The 17,690-nt window shown below is 35.4% G+C and overlaps 2 protein-coding genes across 10 annotated transcripts; both read right to left on the reverse strand.

Annotated features, from left to right (window-relative positions):
• Nucleotides 1-52: 52 nt before the first annotated feature.
• On the reverse strand, nt 53-1,528 carry LOC103707406. Its single transcript, XM_008791877.4, has one exon. It carries the CDS (start codon nt 1,254-1,256, stop codon nt 297-299), a length of 960 nt encoding a protein of 319 aa, XP_008790099.2. The 5' UTR covers nt 1,257-1,528; the 3' UTR covers nt 53-296.
• Nucleotides 1,529-5,233: 3,705 nt separating this feature from the next.
• On the reverse strand, nt 5,234-16,983 carry LOC103707457. 9 transcript variants are annotated; one of them, XM_039134074.1, is made up of 5 exons: nt 15,274-16,983; nt 14,901-14,974; nt 12,531-12,632; nt 8,297-8,380; nt 5,234-5,838 (listed from the first exon to the last, which is right to left on the reverse strand). In XM_039134074.1, the coding sequence occupies exon 1, from the start codon at nt 16,647-16,649 to the stop codon at nt 15,609-15,611; it is 1,041 nt and encodes a 346-aa protein (XP_038990002.1). In that variant the 5' UTR covers nt 16,650-16,983; the 3' UTR covers nt 5,234-5,838; nt 8,297-8,380; nt 12,531-12,632; nt 14,901-14,974; nt 15,274-15,608. The 9 variants fall into 9 exon arrangements, with proteins under 9 accessions (XP_038990002.1, XP_038990001.1, XP_038990005.1 ...); XM_039134073.1 differs by having other exon boundaries at nt 15,118-16,983; XM_039134077.1 differs by having other exon boundaries at nt 5,234-5,491; nt 5,635-5,838; nt 14,901-16,983.
• Between the last annotated feature and the right edge of the window lie 707 nt (nt 16,984-17,690).

A 17,690-nucleotide genomic window follows, 5' to 3' on the forward strand; every position in this document is an offset into this window, starting at 1 on the left:
AGCAATCTGATCTGAAGGAACGAACAGAGAAACAGAGTGATGAGGGAATTATGGGGCATCTTTTCCATTCTTTTATTGGAGCTTCACTACAAAAGGCCTGTTTTCATTATAAAATTTGCTGTACATTTTTTTCTTCTCTGGGAAGAATACATTGTTGCATTGATGCCTTATCTGTGAACTTGCACATTTGAAGCAGTGGAATACTCCTTCATAGCTGAAAGTTATATTCGTGCAGTCACATAAATAACAGGAGTCGAAGCAGGATCTCGTCAACTGCATCGAAAGCTCTAGAGGTATTAAGCTTGCAGAGCACCTTTGGCTTCTGGTTCACTATCTGTTTGATAATCATATTCATGCCAATGCGATCCTCCACCCATCTTGCAGCTCTTCAGAAACATGCACGTGACGATCGTGTCGAGGACTACGAGGAGTGAATATATGTAAGTGATCAAGGAGGCTTCCCAAATGACAGATGGATTAGATTTGCCCGACAGATGGTATGGTCTCATCACCCTGCACTGAAACAATGCTTCTACCGCAGCCATGCCGAGACTGGCAGGCAAAGCTAGTGTTATGGCAGTTGCTGTCCTGCCTCTGATGAGCACAAGGGCCTTGAGGATGGAGAGGTACCCACCATTGTTTTCCGTGGCAGAGATGACAATTGCCAGGTTGCAGGCCACCATGGCGTTGGCATTGACCATGGAATAGAGAATGGCGCTTGTGGCGGAGAGTAGCAGCATGGAGTTGCTTGAAGAAAGATGGAGGATGTCCACAGCGTTGAAGGCTAGTAGTAGGATAGAGAAGATGACAGCATTAACAGAGAGGATGGCTAAGGAATTGGAGAGGTGGCTCAGCAGGAGGGAGGGATAAAGATGGAGAAGAGAGGAGAATGGTGGTGGTGCGAGCCTGCACCGGGGGAATTCCCAGATGATTTGGATGACAGATGCTTTGGCGAGGATTAGGAAGACGAGGGTGAAAGGAAGAGTGGAGATGAATGTTAAGATGGCCTGGGAGAGCCTGAAGTTGAGGAGGGAGAAGAACTGGGAGGTGGCGGGGAAACCAGCGGCTTCGAAGAGCAACCGGAGGCGGGAAGAGATTGTTCGGAGGATCGGGGAAGAGGAAAGAGTGAGTGAATGGGAGAGGAGGGTGGCCGCAGAGACAGGGAAGACAAGGAGGGCAGCAGTTGAGGCAAAGGAGTGGTAGCTCTGGAAGAAAGCATGAATGGATCTTCTTGTGATCTCAATGACCTTCCCCATGGTCTGGTGTAGAGATAACCGCTTGGAGTGGGAGTGCCATTTGAATGAAAGAATGCAAAGATCTTTCCCCACTTATAAACCACCACCTTTGAGAAAGGGGTGACCTCTTGGATCAGGTTGTTAGGAATGTGGTACCGGCCAACCTCTTGGATCAGGTTGGACTCTTCCTGAAAGTATCTTTCCTTTGCTTTGTTTTGAAGCTCAGAGTAAAAAAAAAAAACCTAACTATATTATCTCCAATAACTATGGGTTGCTTTCAGAGCTAACTTCTATGATGCACAAGATGCCATTGGATTTGTTGTAGTCCTTAAACTCATCTTGAACATATTATGTAATAATAATAATTTAGGATCTCATCCAAAAAAACGATTTAGAAGATATTATTTAGATTTCTTGGCCATGTGTAAATATTCAAGATCTATCTAGTACATTGTCGGTGTAGGACTAAACACACATGCTTATTTTTTCCATTTAAGCCCTAATATTCTCATCAGGTTGAAGGTTTAAATCAATTCAAATGCGATCGCAAGTGTAATGTTCGGCTTGTAGTTAGCCCCAATTCGATCGTGTCATAGTATTCTCTAGTTTACAAAGATTATGGGTCGGATATATTTTGATACTATTTGCAACAATTTAGAATCTCATCTAAAAAGACTATTTGAAAGGTACTGTTTGAGTTTTTTTGGCTCTGTATAAGTATTCAAGATCTACTCAGTACATTAGCGATAATAAGACTAAACAAACACCCACATGGATCCTCAAACATCAAAACAAGTCTCCAGAAAAGTCATAAAGAAGATAGGAAGGTGAGCCAAGAAGTTGGTGGCGAAGGATGCAAGAAGACTACATGAATAATTAATCGATGCACCTCTGAGATGCTACGATGACTAGTTAGTTGCATTACAATAATGCCTTACATATGTCACAATTGGCAAGATAGTTGTTACTGCTCTATAGCTCATAATTAGTACATTAATTAGCACCGACATGTGATCAGTGGCATTCTCAAGGGACACAAATCTAAGGCATTAGTAAAATGTTACAGTGGTGGTTAAAAAGAGCTACTCGGCAAGCCTGTGAAAAGGGAAACTTTTGATGGCATTCAAAGTTTTCATCCATCAAAAGTTTTCAAGCTGCAGTCTTTGGTTTAATTCGATTTGTTAAGTCTTGAATGATAAATTTCTCCACCTACTGCTATGATATAATATAAGCCAAATAGAGCCGTGCCAAGGAAATTATGTAGCATGAAAAAGGAAGTGGATAGAGATGATGGGGGTATAGCATAAGTTTGGTGACTTGGTCCCCTCAGCAGGTGTAATGGGGACTAACCTAGCTGGCATTCTCCCTTCTGCTTTGGGATGGAAAGACCGTTATGGTAGGAATTAACTTAATTTTAAGTGGTGGAGGCCCTCATGTTTCCAAGAATTATTTCAGGGCCTCAGAGTTCTACAAGATGCTGCTTTCTTTATTGAGGGACGTTCCTTATGCGACCACTCTTTTCCTCACAGATTTTTTTTTTTTTTTTCAGTACATTTACCCGCGTGGCCCCTCTTGAGTTGAGCAAAATCTGTTTTTTTTTCAATTAATCATTGTACGCCAAAGCAAAAGCAAAGCACTTTTTTTCGATTAACCATTGTACGTCAAAGCAAGGGAGTTCTATTATTATAAAGTAAGCAAATGCTCAGAGAAAACAGGTGGTCCAATTTCTGACAAGCAATATGTGCATGCGTGCATGTGCATCGTGAAAATTTGGTTTACATGCACCATGTACTCACATGAAATTTACCACATTGGCTTTATATAGCATGGTGCAGTAGTATATATAATATAGCTAAAAAATAAATTTTATATTTTAATCAGCATTAAGTTATTTCACAATGTCATTTAAGATATCAGGAAACCTTTCTATAAACAAGAGAAATTTGTGATTAGGTGTTTAAATAGTCTTAGGTCCTATTTGAGAAAACTGTTGGCAGTAGAGCTTTTATAAGTAGATAGAGTTTTCTGGAGTAGAGATTTTATAAAAAATTGTTTGCTGTTTGGTAACTACATTTCTAAATTGTTGTGGCATTTTAACATATGTTTAGTAAATAAATTGAGAAATTACTTTTATATGACAAAATTACCATAAAGGATATTGCATAGTATTATACAACAGAGCATAATAAAATATAACATATATTAATATATAAATATATGATATAGTATAATATTACCGTAATGTAATATAATATTATTATAATATAATAATATAATATTGTATACTATAGCATAATAATTTAATATAATATTAAATTATTTAACATAACATATCAATGTATTATGATATAATGTAATATAATATTATATTTATAGTATAATACAATGATAAAGGTATAAAATATTATAATTATTAGCGTACATTAATTTTTCATAATATAACATAATATTAAATTATTTAACATAGCAAATTAATGTATTATGATATAATGTAATATAATATTATATTATAGTATAATACAATTATTAAGATATACAATATTATAATTATTAGCATAAATTAATTTTTATAATATAATATATTATTAAATTATTTAATAGTACATATTAATGTATTATGATATAATATAATATAAAAATAGGAAACAAGAATACCTTTTTTGTACGAAAGAGAGTCTAATCCATGGCTAGGGTTCTTTATTAGGGTTCCATCAAATTTTTAGGTTTATAAAGGGACAAAATATATAATTATTATATTTTATTATGGATATTTTGGTAAAAAAATAGCTTTCCGACGAAGTTCAAAACAGTTTTTTTGTAAAGCTCCAAAATGAAGCTTCTTCCAAAAGCTGTTTTTAGCTTTCTGAAAAAGCTAAAACAGCGTTATGAATTTTTTACCAAATATTTTTTTTCATCCAAAAGTACCTTGGAGGGTTGGAAAGTATTTTTTGGCCCTCTAAAAGCTCCCCAAGGGCTTTAACTTGTGCCATGAGAAGCCAAACATTTAACACAGCAATATCATAGGAGCAGACACTCGTACATTTGATGACGTGGAAGGAACACACGGCTGGTGGGCAGCCAATTTTTGGTAGTTAATGGGCGCCTGCAAACTTCTAAAAAAGCAGAACATTATCCTACTATATTTTTCATAACAACTTTGTCCCCACCCCCTTATAAAAGTATAGATGCTATCCTTGCTATCACATGATCCCTCTATCCATCCAAAGATATCCTCTCGAAATAAAACAGGACACTTATAGGATGGAGAAGTTGGCAGGGCAATAGATAATTCACCTACAAAAAAAATATATAATGGACAACCTTTGATTCCAAGGAAGGTAATCCTTCCACAATGTTTAGCATGGCTATCATAGAGGGCAATATGACTCAGCATACAAGGTTGCCATCTTTTCAAGTATAATTCTTATTATTGGAGCATGTATATGGTATTGACTGTTCGACATCATCTAGCATGTTGCAAGAATGTAGATTTTATTCATCGAACTACTGCAAGTATAATTTTTAGATAAAAGAAGTATAAACAAAGAAGGTGGTAATCTAAACAGGTTGTTTGTATCTTTAGTCGTCGATGTAATTTAGTATTTAGACTCAACTATATGTTAGACTTCTACTTAGCATGCTCATAAATCTCCTATTTCAAACTACTACCTTATTTGGGCAATCTTTCCTGAACCTAGTTTGTTTATTAAAGAACCTTTAAGTCAACTGTTCTGAGTATGAGCAGATTTTGTCAGAATTTCATGGGCATAGAGGCAAGGAGACAAGCACTAAGCCAGAAAAACATGATATAGTAATACCACAATTAATCAGTGCTGTCTATTGAATGTTCACTTAAGAAAACGGTAGAAGTTCAAATGTTAAAAAATGCAAGGATCCAAAGGAATTCGTATCATATTATTGAACTGGTTGTGCCAACTCAATTCACACACACACTAAAGAAAATGGTGGAACTGCAAATGAAAAAAAGAAAGTCCAAGGATCCAAAGAAATTAATATCATATTATGCAACTGGTTATACCAAACATTGTCACATGCACAAGCAAAAAAGAAAAAACAAAGACAACCCTCAGATTGCGACAGCAAGCATAGCTCAGCATATCCATCAACATCAGAAGGGAGTGGATCCATACTTGCCACAAGCTACGAAAGTATTGAAGTTTGCATCCAAGTAGCCGAACAGGACTGCTGATGATTGCATGGGCTGGCATGTATGGATTGTTTGGTGAATATCACACCTGAAATTATGGTACATATGTGGTCAGGTCCAAATTACCATGCCAAAAGCTGTCAACAAACTGGTAAACTCATTTCTTATTTGCACCGAGAGTTATAGATGATCAAAGGATTTAAACTTGCTCAAACAAGACCCTGTATCAACCAGCTCATCTATCAGTCTGCAATGGCGGCATCTTGCAACAGTGCTTCTACAGCTGTGATGTGATCCATTCCTCACAAATCCTCCCGGCAGAATCTTTATCATGAAGGTCTTTGGCTCCATAGTGGACTTTGTAATGTCATTCCCTATCCTCATAACTCGTCACTTTCAACTAAGTGTGTGTTAACTTCATGGTTCCTGATCTGACTGCAGCCATCATGCAAGAATGAAGAAACGAATAAGACTTTGGATATCATAAATTTCCCCAAAAAATGTGAACTACATTACTATACTGATTAATATATTAGACAGGAAGGATGGACCGCAGTATAAGTTGACTACAGCATCAACAGAAATGAAAAGGTCGACGTAAGGCAACACAAAGGAGTAGACACAGATATGTGCAACTAAAATGGGAGAAAGCCATTTACTATTTTTTAGACATGTACATTGTGGGCCAGATATGATTGTGATGCGAGGGCCTGACATATGCACTGAAGGGTACAGATTATATTATCATTGTTATTGTTGTTTGTTATTAAAATTGACAGGTTGACTAGGGGGAGACTAAAGAAAACATGGAAGAATCAGAGTGAAATTTCAAGACAACATTTCAGAGAATATAATTGGATAAAAACGAATCAGAAAAAAGACAAGGGATAACCAAATTGATGAGATAGAGTTTCCAGTTTGTGTTTGCACAGTATGGTTGCCATTCATTTTATTCGGCACCTTCATTGATGGTATTTTCAATACCTTTCACCAGTGGATGCAAAATCTACAGAGAATATATGAAAACATCTGACATGCTCTAGGGTAGTCTTGCATACTGATATCATACAAAACTATCTAAAAAATGATATGCTCCAAGTATACTTTCTGCCTCTGCATCTACGATTAACATGTCAGCCATTCACAAGCATTTACATGGTCTGCTCAGATAATTGCATTGATTCAACATAATCTATAATTTCTTCAAATAGTAAACTGAATGACTAAAGATGCAACAAGAATCAAAATTTAAAATTTTCTTTGCTATTGGAGCTCACTGAGACCTGTTGCATACATATTAAGGAAACTAAGGCCTTGTTTGGGGGAGCTGTGCGCAGTAGAGCTGTTGGAAGTAGAGCTGTTGGAAGTAGAGCTGTCTGAAGTAGAGCTGTTAAAAAAATCTGTTTGCTGTTTGGTAATTACATTTGTAAAGTGCTGTGGCACTTTAACATATGTTTGGTAAACAAACTGAGAAAATACTTTTGTATGACAAAATTACCATAAAGGACATTGCATAGTATTATACAACAGAACATAATAAAATATAAAATATATTAATACATAAATATACGATATAGTATAATATTATTGTAATATAAAATAAAATTATTATAATATAGCATAATAGTAATATAATTATTAGAGTAAATTAATTTTTGATAATATAACATAATATTAAATTAATTAACATAACATATTAATGTATTATGATATAATGTAATATATATTATATTTATAGTATAATACAATAATAAAGGTATAAAATATTATAATTATTTGTATAAATTAATTTTCCATGATATAACATAATATTAAATTATTTAAAATAACAAATTAATGTATTATGATGTAATGTAATATAATATAATATTTATAGTATAATACAATAATAAAGGTATAAAATATTATAATTATTAGTAAAAATTAATTTCCCATAATTAATGTATTATGATATAACATATTATGATATTATATTTATAGTATAATACAATAATAAAGGTATAAAATATTATAATTATTGGTATAAATTAATTTTTCATAATATAACATAATATTAAATTATTTAAAATAACATATTAATGTATTATGATGTAATGTAATATAATATAATATTTATAGTATAATACAATAATAACGGTATAAAATATTATAATTATTAGTATAAATTAATTTTTCATAATATAATATAATATTGAATTATTTAACATAATATATTAATGTATTATGATAAAACGTATTATAATATTATATTTATAGTATAATACAATAATAAATGTATAAAATATTATAATTATTAGTATAAATTAATTTTCCATAATGTAACATAATATTAAATTATTTAAAATAACATATTAATGTATTATGATGTAATGTAATATAATATTATATTTATAGTATAATACAATAAAAAAGGTATAAAATATTTTAATTTTTAATGTAAATTAATTTTTCATCCTCCGAATGACCATTTATCTCTCTAACAATTTTTCTTGCGGAAGGGAGTCTGACGGCTAGGGTTCTTGGCTCCAGCAGATTTTTAAGTTTATAAAGGGACAAACTATGTAATTATTATATTTTAATATGGACATTTTTGTCAAAAATACAGCTTTCTGACAAAGCTGAAAACAGCATTTTTGGAAAGCTCCAGATTAGAGCTTCCTCCCAAAAGCTCCATATATGTGTATTCAACAGACCCATGAACAAAATTCCCAGAATTAAATCTTGCCTCTTCTCTGTCTAGACTCTTCTAAGGCAGGCTTAGAAGGTGGCTCCTCCATAAGCAATTATAATGAGTTTTATACTTCCCAACTTAACCTGTAGGTCCTGATGGAAGACCCTCTCTTGCCAAAATTCCAGAACAGTTGGAAAAAGATTTTAAACTTGTGAATCATACCTAGATGAGTATAGCCAAATCCATTTGATGTTATAAGACTCGTAGGTTAAGGCGAAGCCTCCATATGCAGCCCCTAATGAGAACCTGTGGTAAATAAGGATTCACATGACTAGACTAAAAATTTATAGAACGCTTGCTGTAATAGACATCGATATATTTAATATGCAGCACATAGGTCGTTATATCTTATTATAACTTAAATGATAATAAGTTATGACATGCTAACTTGTAAATCATAAGAATATTAATGTAATACAATTATGAGGCCAACATAAGAGAGTACATAATCATTGACAACTGCTCACCACCAAATCATTGCGAATAAACTATTTATTCCTTTCTTTCTCTTTCTTTTCCCCTTACCCTTTCCCTTCTTACATTCTTATAAATGCCCCTTCCCCATTTTCTACCTGTCCGATTAATATCTATAGTGATACCTTTTCTTTTCTTTTCCTCTCCTTATTCTTCTTCTTCTTTTTCTAACTCCCCTATTTTATTTGCTTGTCTTCCCTCACCTTTTCTCTTTTTCCATTTTTCTGTTTTCATTCTCAGACTCCTATTCATTCTTTCTATTTTACCTTTTCCCACCTAAAACAAATGTGACTACCTAACAGGTTAGGTGCCAACCTAGATTCATTTTAGAATTCTAACAAGGATGTCAATCTCAAAATTTCATGAAGTGGATTATATTAATTGCCTTCAAAGGCAGTAATCCGGGCTACAAGTGATTAGACTTAGTCCCTCAGCTGGCTGGCTCAGAGCTCAAAGAGCTAGGTAGCCCATTTATGCTGGTTGAATGCATAGTAGATGCTACAGTATCTCACTGGGCCCAAGCAGGTTGATCTGGGACTACCCTTTAGGGTGGATTGAATAGTAGGCAGGGAGATGGGGTATCAAGTGAGCAAGCAAGTGGATTGTAACTCCCATTTTCATTCAGATTACTGCCTAAACACCTTAATACAATTTATAGATTTTGATAATTGTTTCATTTGCAAGCTTGACTCATGCCAGATCCAACCCAAAATCAAGCCAAGACAACTCAACCTACACTGCTCATAGGTTAAGCCTCAAGATGGAACTTGAGTTCTAATATATAGCCTACTCCACAAGATAAAGACATCCCAACCCAACTGCACGTTTTGGCAACTCTCCTAATTGACATGGTTTTGGTGTAGTATGACCCAGGTCAATCTTTCGTTCAAGTAAGAAACATATGTTAAGAAAAAGAAAATAAAACAAATAAAGGCAATGTAGAGAGAGAGAGAGAGAGAGAGAGAAATAAAGAGTATGAAGAAGATAGATATTGGTAGCAATAAGTTGAAGGAAGGAAAAAAAGACTCCTCCTCTGATTGTTGAAACGTCAAAGAGGGGGATAGATGCATACCCTCATCCCAACCTCTCAACCCTCTTACATGTATAGATATATGGGCTCCCCTAGTTCAACTAGCTTGGTTAAAGTTAGAATCCAAATACTAGCCATGGTTCGCCAATTTAGGACGTACCGAACTGTACCGGGGCTGGTTCGGCAAGATTCCACACCTTGGTTCAAGAAACCAACGAGGGAGTGGGAGAGGGAGAAGGGGAGGGAGGAAGGGAGGGAGCCTTTTTCTGACTTCACTTAAAATCATCAAGATAAAAAAAATGTCCCCCTAGGGCCCCTATTTCGTTTGAAACAAGGGAACCCTCTATGGCCCTCCTCCAACCCTACCCCTTCCTCTCCCTCTCTATCCCTCCCTTCCTCTCCCTCTCCCTCCCTCCCTCTCTCTATTTTGCTCTCTCCTCCCTCTCCCCCTCTCTCGCTAGCTCTATTGTGTCGATACAGACCTGACACAGAACAGCACGATATCGTACCAAACTATGCTGCCGGGCAACCGATACGGGTCTTGGTACTAGCACAACATGCCTTGCACTAGTCCAATTAAGAATTTAAAAGTATCATTTTTTTGCTAGATCGGTTCAATATGGGGATGTACTAACTAACTCTCAAGAAGGTGCCACATCCTAGTACCATACTAGGATGCTATTTTACTTTTTATTTTTATTTTTAAGTTTTTTGATATTTTGAATGAATGTTAAGTTATGAGGGTGAGCTTTGGTGCAATAGTAAGGTTCTCCATTGTGATATGAAGGTCAAGCATTCAAAACATGAAAATAACCTCTCCATATATGGGGGTAAGGCTCCATACATCTTACCCTCCCCAAACCCTGTAATGGGGGAAGCCTCGTGCACTAGGCCAACATTTTTTTTAATATTTTTTCAAGATTAAGTAGTTTTTGATGGGGTGTATGATGCCGGTACTAGCATTGACACATATGGTTTCAATAGGGTTTGAGAAATTCTCTCTCTCTCTCTTTCTCTCTCTCTCTCTCTTCTCAATGAGTGGTCCAGTCGGGTTAGGCATGGTACCAAGCGAACCGGCCATGGTACCAACCTATCCCGGCAGGGCATGGTCAAGATGCCCGGCTAGTTTTAGCATATCACACCAAGACCCGTATCGATATCCCATTAATAAGGTATAATATTGATGGTATTATATCAAATTAGTGATACCTTAATTCTTCAGCACAGTAGTTACTTGGGCTGATGCAAAGAAGACCAACTTTTCCTAATAAAAGTAGCATATCTGCTCCCACTCACTCTTAGTAAATATTGGAAATATTAAACAGTAAAAAAAGTATCATATTTAGTCAAACAATGACCAAACTGTGCTTCTACAAGGCACAGACTAGCATGCATCAAGCCTTATGAGTGCAGATTAAAAAAATCCACAAAGCTGTTGGTGCTCTGAACCAAAAGAGAAGCCATTTTGTCTGCTAGCCAACATGGTACCAAGGGGAGAGAGCTTTTGAGTATAGGAGCGTCCTCCCTCTCCAATATAATCTGCTGTATGCCCCAAGCATGAAACAAGATAGAATATGAAATAAAATAAGAAAGAAATCTCAAAAACAAAGAGAAAATTCAGAAAAAAAAATATACTTAGCATTTTTTTATTTAATAGATTGCTATTATATTTCTTTAAATTGATTTTCTGTGAACTTCATGTGCAGGTCATGTTGGCTTTGGAAGCAATAAGTTTGGATGGTGCAAGGTTCCAATGGCTACCATACCCTTCCTTGTTCGATAGGGTTAATATGTAATCATGTAGTATTTCGAACCTTGGATTCAAGGATGATGATGGCGCACAATCTTCCTACAAATTTTGATATTTAAGACTTTTTATGAACTTCTCATATTGTATAACTCTGAAACTGCTAAAAAAATACTTACTATTTGATAATACATGCGGGTGCAAAACTATTAAAAAAGAGAAAACACATCTCAATCAACTTGGCTTTATATTAACTCTCAATTATGGAAAAAAGAAGAAAGAGAAACAACTTAATACTAAGTAGAAGTCGATGAACTTTTACTAACACATCTTAATCACATCACTCATGCTGCTAATATCTTCATTAACCCATGCATATAGAACATTGATTTTTAGTGCGCATGATAAATATTAAGGTGATAGAACACCAAACTATGTTTAGTTGATAAAAGATTTCAACTGCACTTCTAATAGGATTACTTCGGAGGAAACACAAAATGTTTAACAAAAATAGTAGATTCATTTAATTAGGGCTGAAAACGGATCGGATATTGATATATCCATATTTGTATCCATATTTTTCAACGACTACGAAAGCAAATATGGATATTAAACAGATATCAAAATTGATATCCATATTTGTTTTAAACAGATACAGATACGAATCGGATATTAAGCATATCCATATTTGTTATAAACGTATATGGATACGAATCGAATATTAAACATATCCATATTTTTTTATCCGAATATGGATAAAAATTAGTTATTTTTTCAAATACTAATCAAAATTTGAGCAAAATTCAATGATGAAAACCAGTAATAAAGACATGATCATAAAGAAAAGATTCAATTAAGAAAATTTAATTTTAACAAGCATTCATCAATAATAAAAACTAACAATAATGATATAATCATAAAGGATATATTTAATAAAAAATTATAATTTCAGCAATCATTCATTTAAAGCAAGAATTCAAAAATAAAATCTATAATGATATATTCAGAAAGGATAAATTTAATTTAAAAAATGCAATTTCAGCAAACCCATGCCTATGATATCTTTGCTAACCCATGCCTATGATCAACTTTTTCAGGGGGATTTATGTTAGGCAAAAAGTACAAAGATCAAGTGATGAAAGTACCTTCTTGTGTTGCTTCCTATACATAGCTATCCAGGTACACTTCGCAGGCTTCAAACGGTCATGGAAGTAGCGCTTGCATTTTGAGTTGGCAAAAAGATAGACCTAAAAGTAAACATATCCATTGGTGTCAACAAAAAATTATATATAATTGTGTTTTGATATCATAGCTCTTTTATCTTAAGTCCTAGAGGGTTTGGCCAATTGTTATATGGATATCTGGATCCAAAGCCGAAAAAATAAGGTATATCCATATCCATATCCATATTCGGAAGGTTTTTAAACTATCTGTATCTGTGTCCAGATCCGATTGGATCAAAAAAAAAAACAGTATCTGAATCTGATCCAAAATGGATACGGTTCGATTATATCCGACCCGTTTTCAGCCATAATTTAATATGATATTTTATGATTAAAAAAGGGCCCTATTAGTTCCTATTGTTTCGGTTGAAACTATTCAGTTATTCAAGTTTTGTCTAGGCTTGGACACAGCTCATGTCTAGAATACTAGAGATAGTTTTGGAGGCCACTTGCTTACAATGATACAATCTCTCAAGTAAATGCATATTCATTTTAGGATACTTAGAGAAAGATCACTAAGGTTTTCAGGGTTTTGTCATTTTTAATGGATTTTGATCCTTAAGAAATGAAATTTGCATTGCTGAGTTGCTAATTATAATGAAGCATTAAAATTAAGGCAGGACCCTCATTTCATTAGATGTTTGTTTTAAGCAATGGATGGGCTTTCTTGTCTTTTTTTTCTTTCCTTTTTTTTCATTTCCTTTTGTGGGGAGGGCAATGATGTTGAACACGGTACGCATATTAAAATACAAGGAAATATAAAACCTAACAAACAAAGGCCTGTTTTTCTAAAATAGAGTGTAGAATTTTTTTTTTTTAAAAAAAGAAAAGATAAAATATCCACATAACCATTAAGCTTCGTCAACATGAAAAATTTTAGTTTTCTTGAAGAATATTGACTCTAGTTCAACATTCATCAATTACATCCCTGCCACAACCAACTATCCCAAATTCTTTCTCAAATTTTCCAGCTGCAGGATCTTCCCTCCTCCAAATACTTCAACACGAATCTAACATGCCACCCCCCTTATGTCTTAATTGGATATGTCCTAGCACTGCAGTTACTTCTCCATCACTTAATTGCTGGTGATTTTACAAATCCACCACGAACCTAGCTTTCTTTGTTTTACTAAATGTTTATCCCTTGCATTCTCATTTTGTTGAAAATGGTATTAAAAATGTTATTCAAAAAAACAATCTCCTACACAAATAAATTGATCAAATAACTACCAGCTCTTCAATCATAGTTTCTAGCACATTGTAGAAGGCAAGAGTTGGCTATCATTGTAATATGGTCAATTTAACAATCTTCGTGAAACTTCATCATTTCTGCAAGTAGAATGATATCAAATCATTAGCATGTTAAATGAATACATGACCATAACCAATATTTTGGCTTAAATTTTAAACAAGAGTTCTTTTCCACTTTAATCTGATCAATCCATCTTGCTTTCATCAATGGAAATATTACAATTGTTTTATAGCTGCTTCCAAATGGATATATCATGCCCTAAAATAGGGAATCTGGTCTATTGGAAAGATTACATTTTGATAATAACTAATCACTGAAGTTTCAAGTGCTGGCATGTATCATGCCAGGCTAGTACCAAAACCTAGCACAGATTGACATGGCACCCATTAATTTTTTCAAAAAAAAATATTTCTAGTTAAAAAGGTGTTAATCCATTTTTTGAATTTTTTGTTTTGGCATTCGACAACATGACACGTGTCGTGATGGCTACTAATCAGCAACCTACCAGAACCAGCACTTAAATCCCTGTTACCAATATTGATTAGAATTTCCATATGGATGCTAGGGAAGCTATGTCTTTGACCTGATGTACATTTGGGGTTAAAAAAAAAACTAAATGATATCTTCAACTTAAAGAAGTAGCAAGGCATCCAACAAGAATGATCAAGGAAATGTGGAGGTAGGTATACTTATCATTCATGATAATAGTCATTCGTAATAAAGATTCTTTCCACCATGCAACCATAGGGAATAAAAGAAAGAACAGATGATTTTTATCAAAAGCATAGCATGAACGGAACAATAACTGCATGCTTTAGTTACATGGTGACCAGAATTAGAAAAACTGATGCCTTCAAGAAAATGTAAACTTAAAATTAACAAATTTGCCTAATTAAGAACTCAAATGCGGCATCCCTTATTTGATAGTGCGCTGCGCATATTACTTGATCAAGCAAAACAACCAAAAAAAAAAAGTACAAAGCATCTGAATATATTTGCAGCATAGCATTAAAAAGTATCGTATAAGGGATGGTACATACCACTTATTCTTGATGTTCAGACTTTTGGCTGCCAAAAAACTCAGGGTAGGAATGTCTCAGTTGGCTACCAATATCTGCAATGTTTGTCACATTATCAAACAATCATTTGACAGCAACTTTATATCACAAATACCTATTGGAAAATGTGCATATCAAAAGGTGAAATTTGACATGAACTCATGGAATTGGTTCTCAACAAGATCTCTCGATTACTGACCGTTCTGGTAATCTAACTGTCGCAAAATAAACTAAAACAATCATCTCACTCAGACCTTGCAAGAAGTGATGGATAAGAGAGATCAAAGACCGCCTTAAAAATGCAAGGGATATTTTATCTCAGTAAACATAAGAGCCTTGGGTATACATGGCTTACAAAAAACATCAAATGAGACTGTATATTTTCAGAGAGAGTTGCATTTTTCAGACAGCATTGAGCTTCTTAATTCTAGTCCTTCCACAGAAAGATTTCACATCGAAGCTGTCCATCCACCACAAACAAAGGGTGGAATGCTCCCTCTTTTAAATCCGCATTACCGGCTGCTGCAGTAAAACCTTCTGCAGTCCTGGCTGTTCTAGCTGCTTATTGCCCTGGTGAAACTGATGCTGAAAAAAAAAAAATCTTTTAGCATTATTTAGCATCCACCAGCTCAGTAAAAAAAAAAAAAAAAAACTGATGCTGAAAAGGATCATTCTCCCCAGAATGCAGCATTATTTAGCATCCACCAGCTCAGTAGAAATCTTTTCTAGTTCTTCCAAGGAATGGCCATCACCACTCAACACTCCCATGCTAGAAGATCTACAAGTGAAGTAGAAGACCGCACTCATCATATAATCGGTGAGCACCACAAATGAATACATGAGGACCAGCAGAGGCCCCTCCCACAGCCGCGACGACCCATCCCCGTAGCTCAACGTTTTCACCCTGTGCTCAAACAGCCCCTCCACGAAAGCCATCCCGATCGCCGACCCGAGAAATATCAACAGCCCCGCCTGCGTCTGCCCCTTGATCAAGTGGATCGACCGAACCAAAGCCTGCGGCCCCAACACATCCTCCAAGACTGAGATCACACTGGCGAGATTGCAGACTATGATCGTGTGGGCATACACCATGGAGAAGACCAACACAGTGAACAAGGCCGGGTAGACGACGATCTCCGGAGGGTAACCCAAGCAGGAGAATGCACTGCAGACCATGACGAGGAGGGCAAGAAACAGAGCCAGACAGCCGGAAATGCAGACACAGACCCAAATATAAGTGGATACAAGGCGCCTCCAAATCCGGCGCACGGTCCCGAAGAACTCCAAAGCCACGACCTTTTTTCCGGCATACGAGCAGGCGACGGAGTACACGATGGAAGCCCGGGCAAGGAGGAGGAGGCTTATTAAGAGAGGGAAGCAGAAGGCGGAGGAAACAACCGTCCCAGCTAGATGATGGCACATCTGCTTGAGGAAATGGGTGGGAGGGAGGCCGCTGGTAACCGCTAAAAGGACGAAACGGTGCGAGACGGCGCCGACGACGGCGGCATCGACGAGGGTGTTGAAGAGCAGAGCAGCTGAAACAGGGCAGATGAGGAGGGCAAGAATTGTCATGAAGGTGGAGGGATCGGCACGGAGGATCCTCACCGTCTCCCGCAAGATCTCCAGAGCGTTCATTGGCGGGACGATGCCGACCTCTTGGAACTCCGTCCACGGCCGGGCAATCTGTGGCGGCGACCGGGGGTAGTTCTGCTTGCCGATCGAGCGACCCATGCTATCAAAATCCAATCTTTTTGCCACTAACTGCTTATATGGATGTTTTCAAAGATCTAAATATGATGTTAACCTCCAAATGTGTAGTTTTTTCGCATTGATACCAATCGGACGGCAAATTAGTATGTGAGAACCCAGCTTTGGCAACAGAAATGAAGCGGGGAGAGAGACGATAAGAGGGGGATCCCAGAGGGCGGCACAGGCGGTGAGGAATTCGAAGAGAGAGATCGTTTGGAGGCGAAAATCCGAGGAGGAGTTCGCAAGGAATTGGGGAGAATAGCGTGAGATGGCGGTAAAGTAGAATAACCCGCGGAGGGGGGAATAGGGAAGAGAGTGAGAGATGTGAGGTGTACATGATAATTCTTTAATAAAAAGGATAATGATTTTAGAAGTCATTAGCATGCATTACTTCCTCGTTTTAATGATAGAGAAAATTTTGGCTACAAGATCCATCTTTGACCATTTGATTTAAATGTTTTATGATTTGGAAATGCCTATTTTTTTAATTTGAAATTATGAGATATGTTATCATGGAAGATAGAAATAGTTGAGTCACTAGCATGTAACCTTCATGGATATAATTTCTAAATTATTTATAAATTATAATATAGGAACAAATAAATTTTGTTTAAAATACTATATAGGTTTGTCAAAATAGTCATTGTACTATTACATATTACACCAGTTGTTATTTGAAGTGAGAAGTAAATTAAAGTATAAATTATACTAATTTTCAAGACGATTGCTGTGCCAATTGCTTAAGATTGCGATAAACCTAAATTTGAACATATAGTTATTTTATATATTTTATGACAAATTAACATATATTTATTTTAAATTAAGATATATTTATTAAAAAATATAATTGTTACGTTATATTAAATAAATAATGAATGTTAGATATTTTATTTCAATTGTTACATATATTCTTTAATAATTATTATGATATTTATTAAATAAAATAAAAATTATTATTCTATATTCCGAAATTATTTGTTGACATTTTCAGTCACCTATGTATAGATTTAATTAATACGTGGC

The sequence above is a fragment of the Phoenix dactylifera genome, chromosome 15 (assembly GCF_009389715.1).
Source record: "Phoenix dactylifera cultivar Barhee BC4 chromosome 15, palm_55x_up_171113_PBpolish2nd_filt_p, whole genome shotgun sequence".
NCBI classification, from domain to species: Eukaryota; Viridiplantae; Streptophyta; class Magnoliopsida; order Arecales; family Arecaceae; genus Phoenix; species Phoenix dactylifera.

Bases quoted from the DNA above. Each gene is read 5' to 3' on its own strand.
- LOC103707406 (XM_008791877.4), bottom strand. From the start codon at position 1,256: ATGGGGAAGGTCATTGAGATCACAAGAAGATCCATTCATGCTTTCTTC.
- LOC103707457 (XM_039134074.1), bottom strand. From the start codon at position 16,649: ATGGGTCGCTCGATCGGCAAGCAGAACTACCCCCGGTCGCCGCCACAG.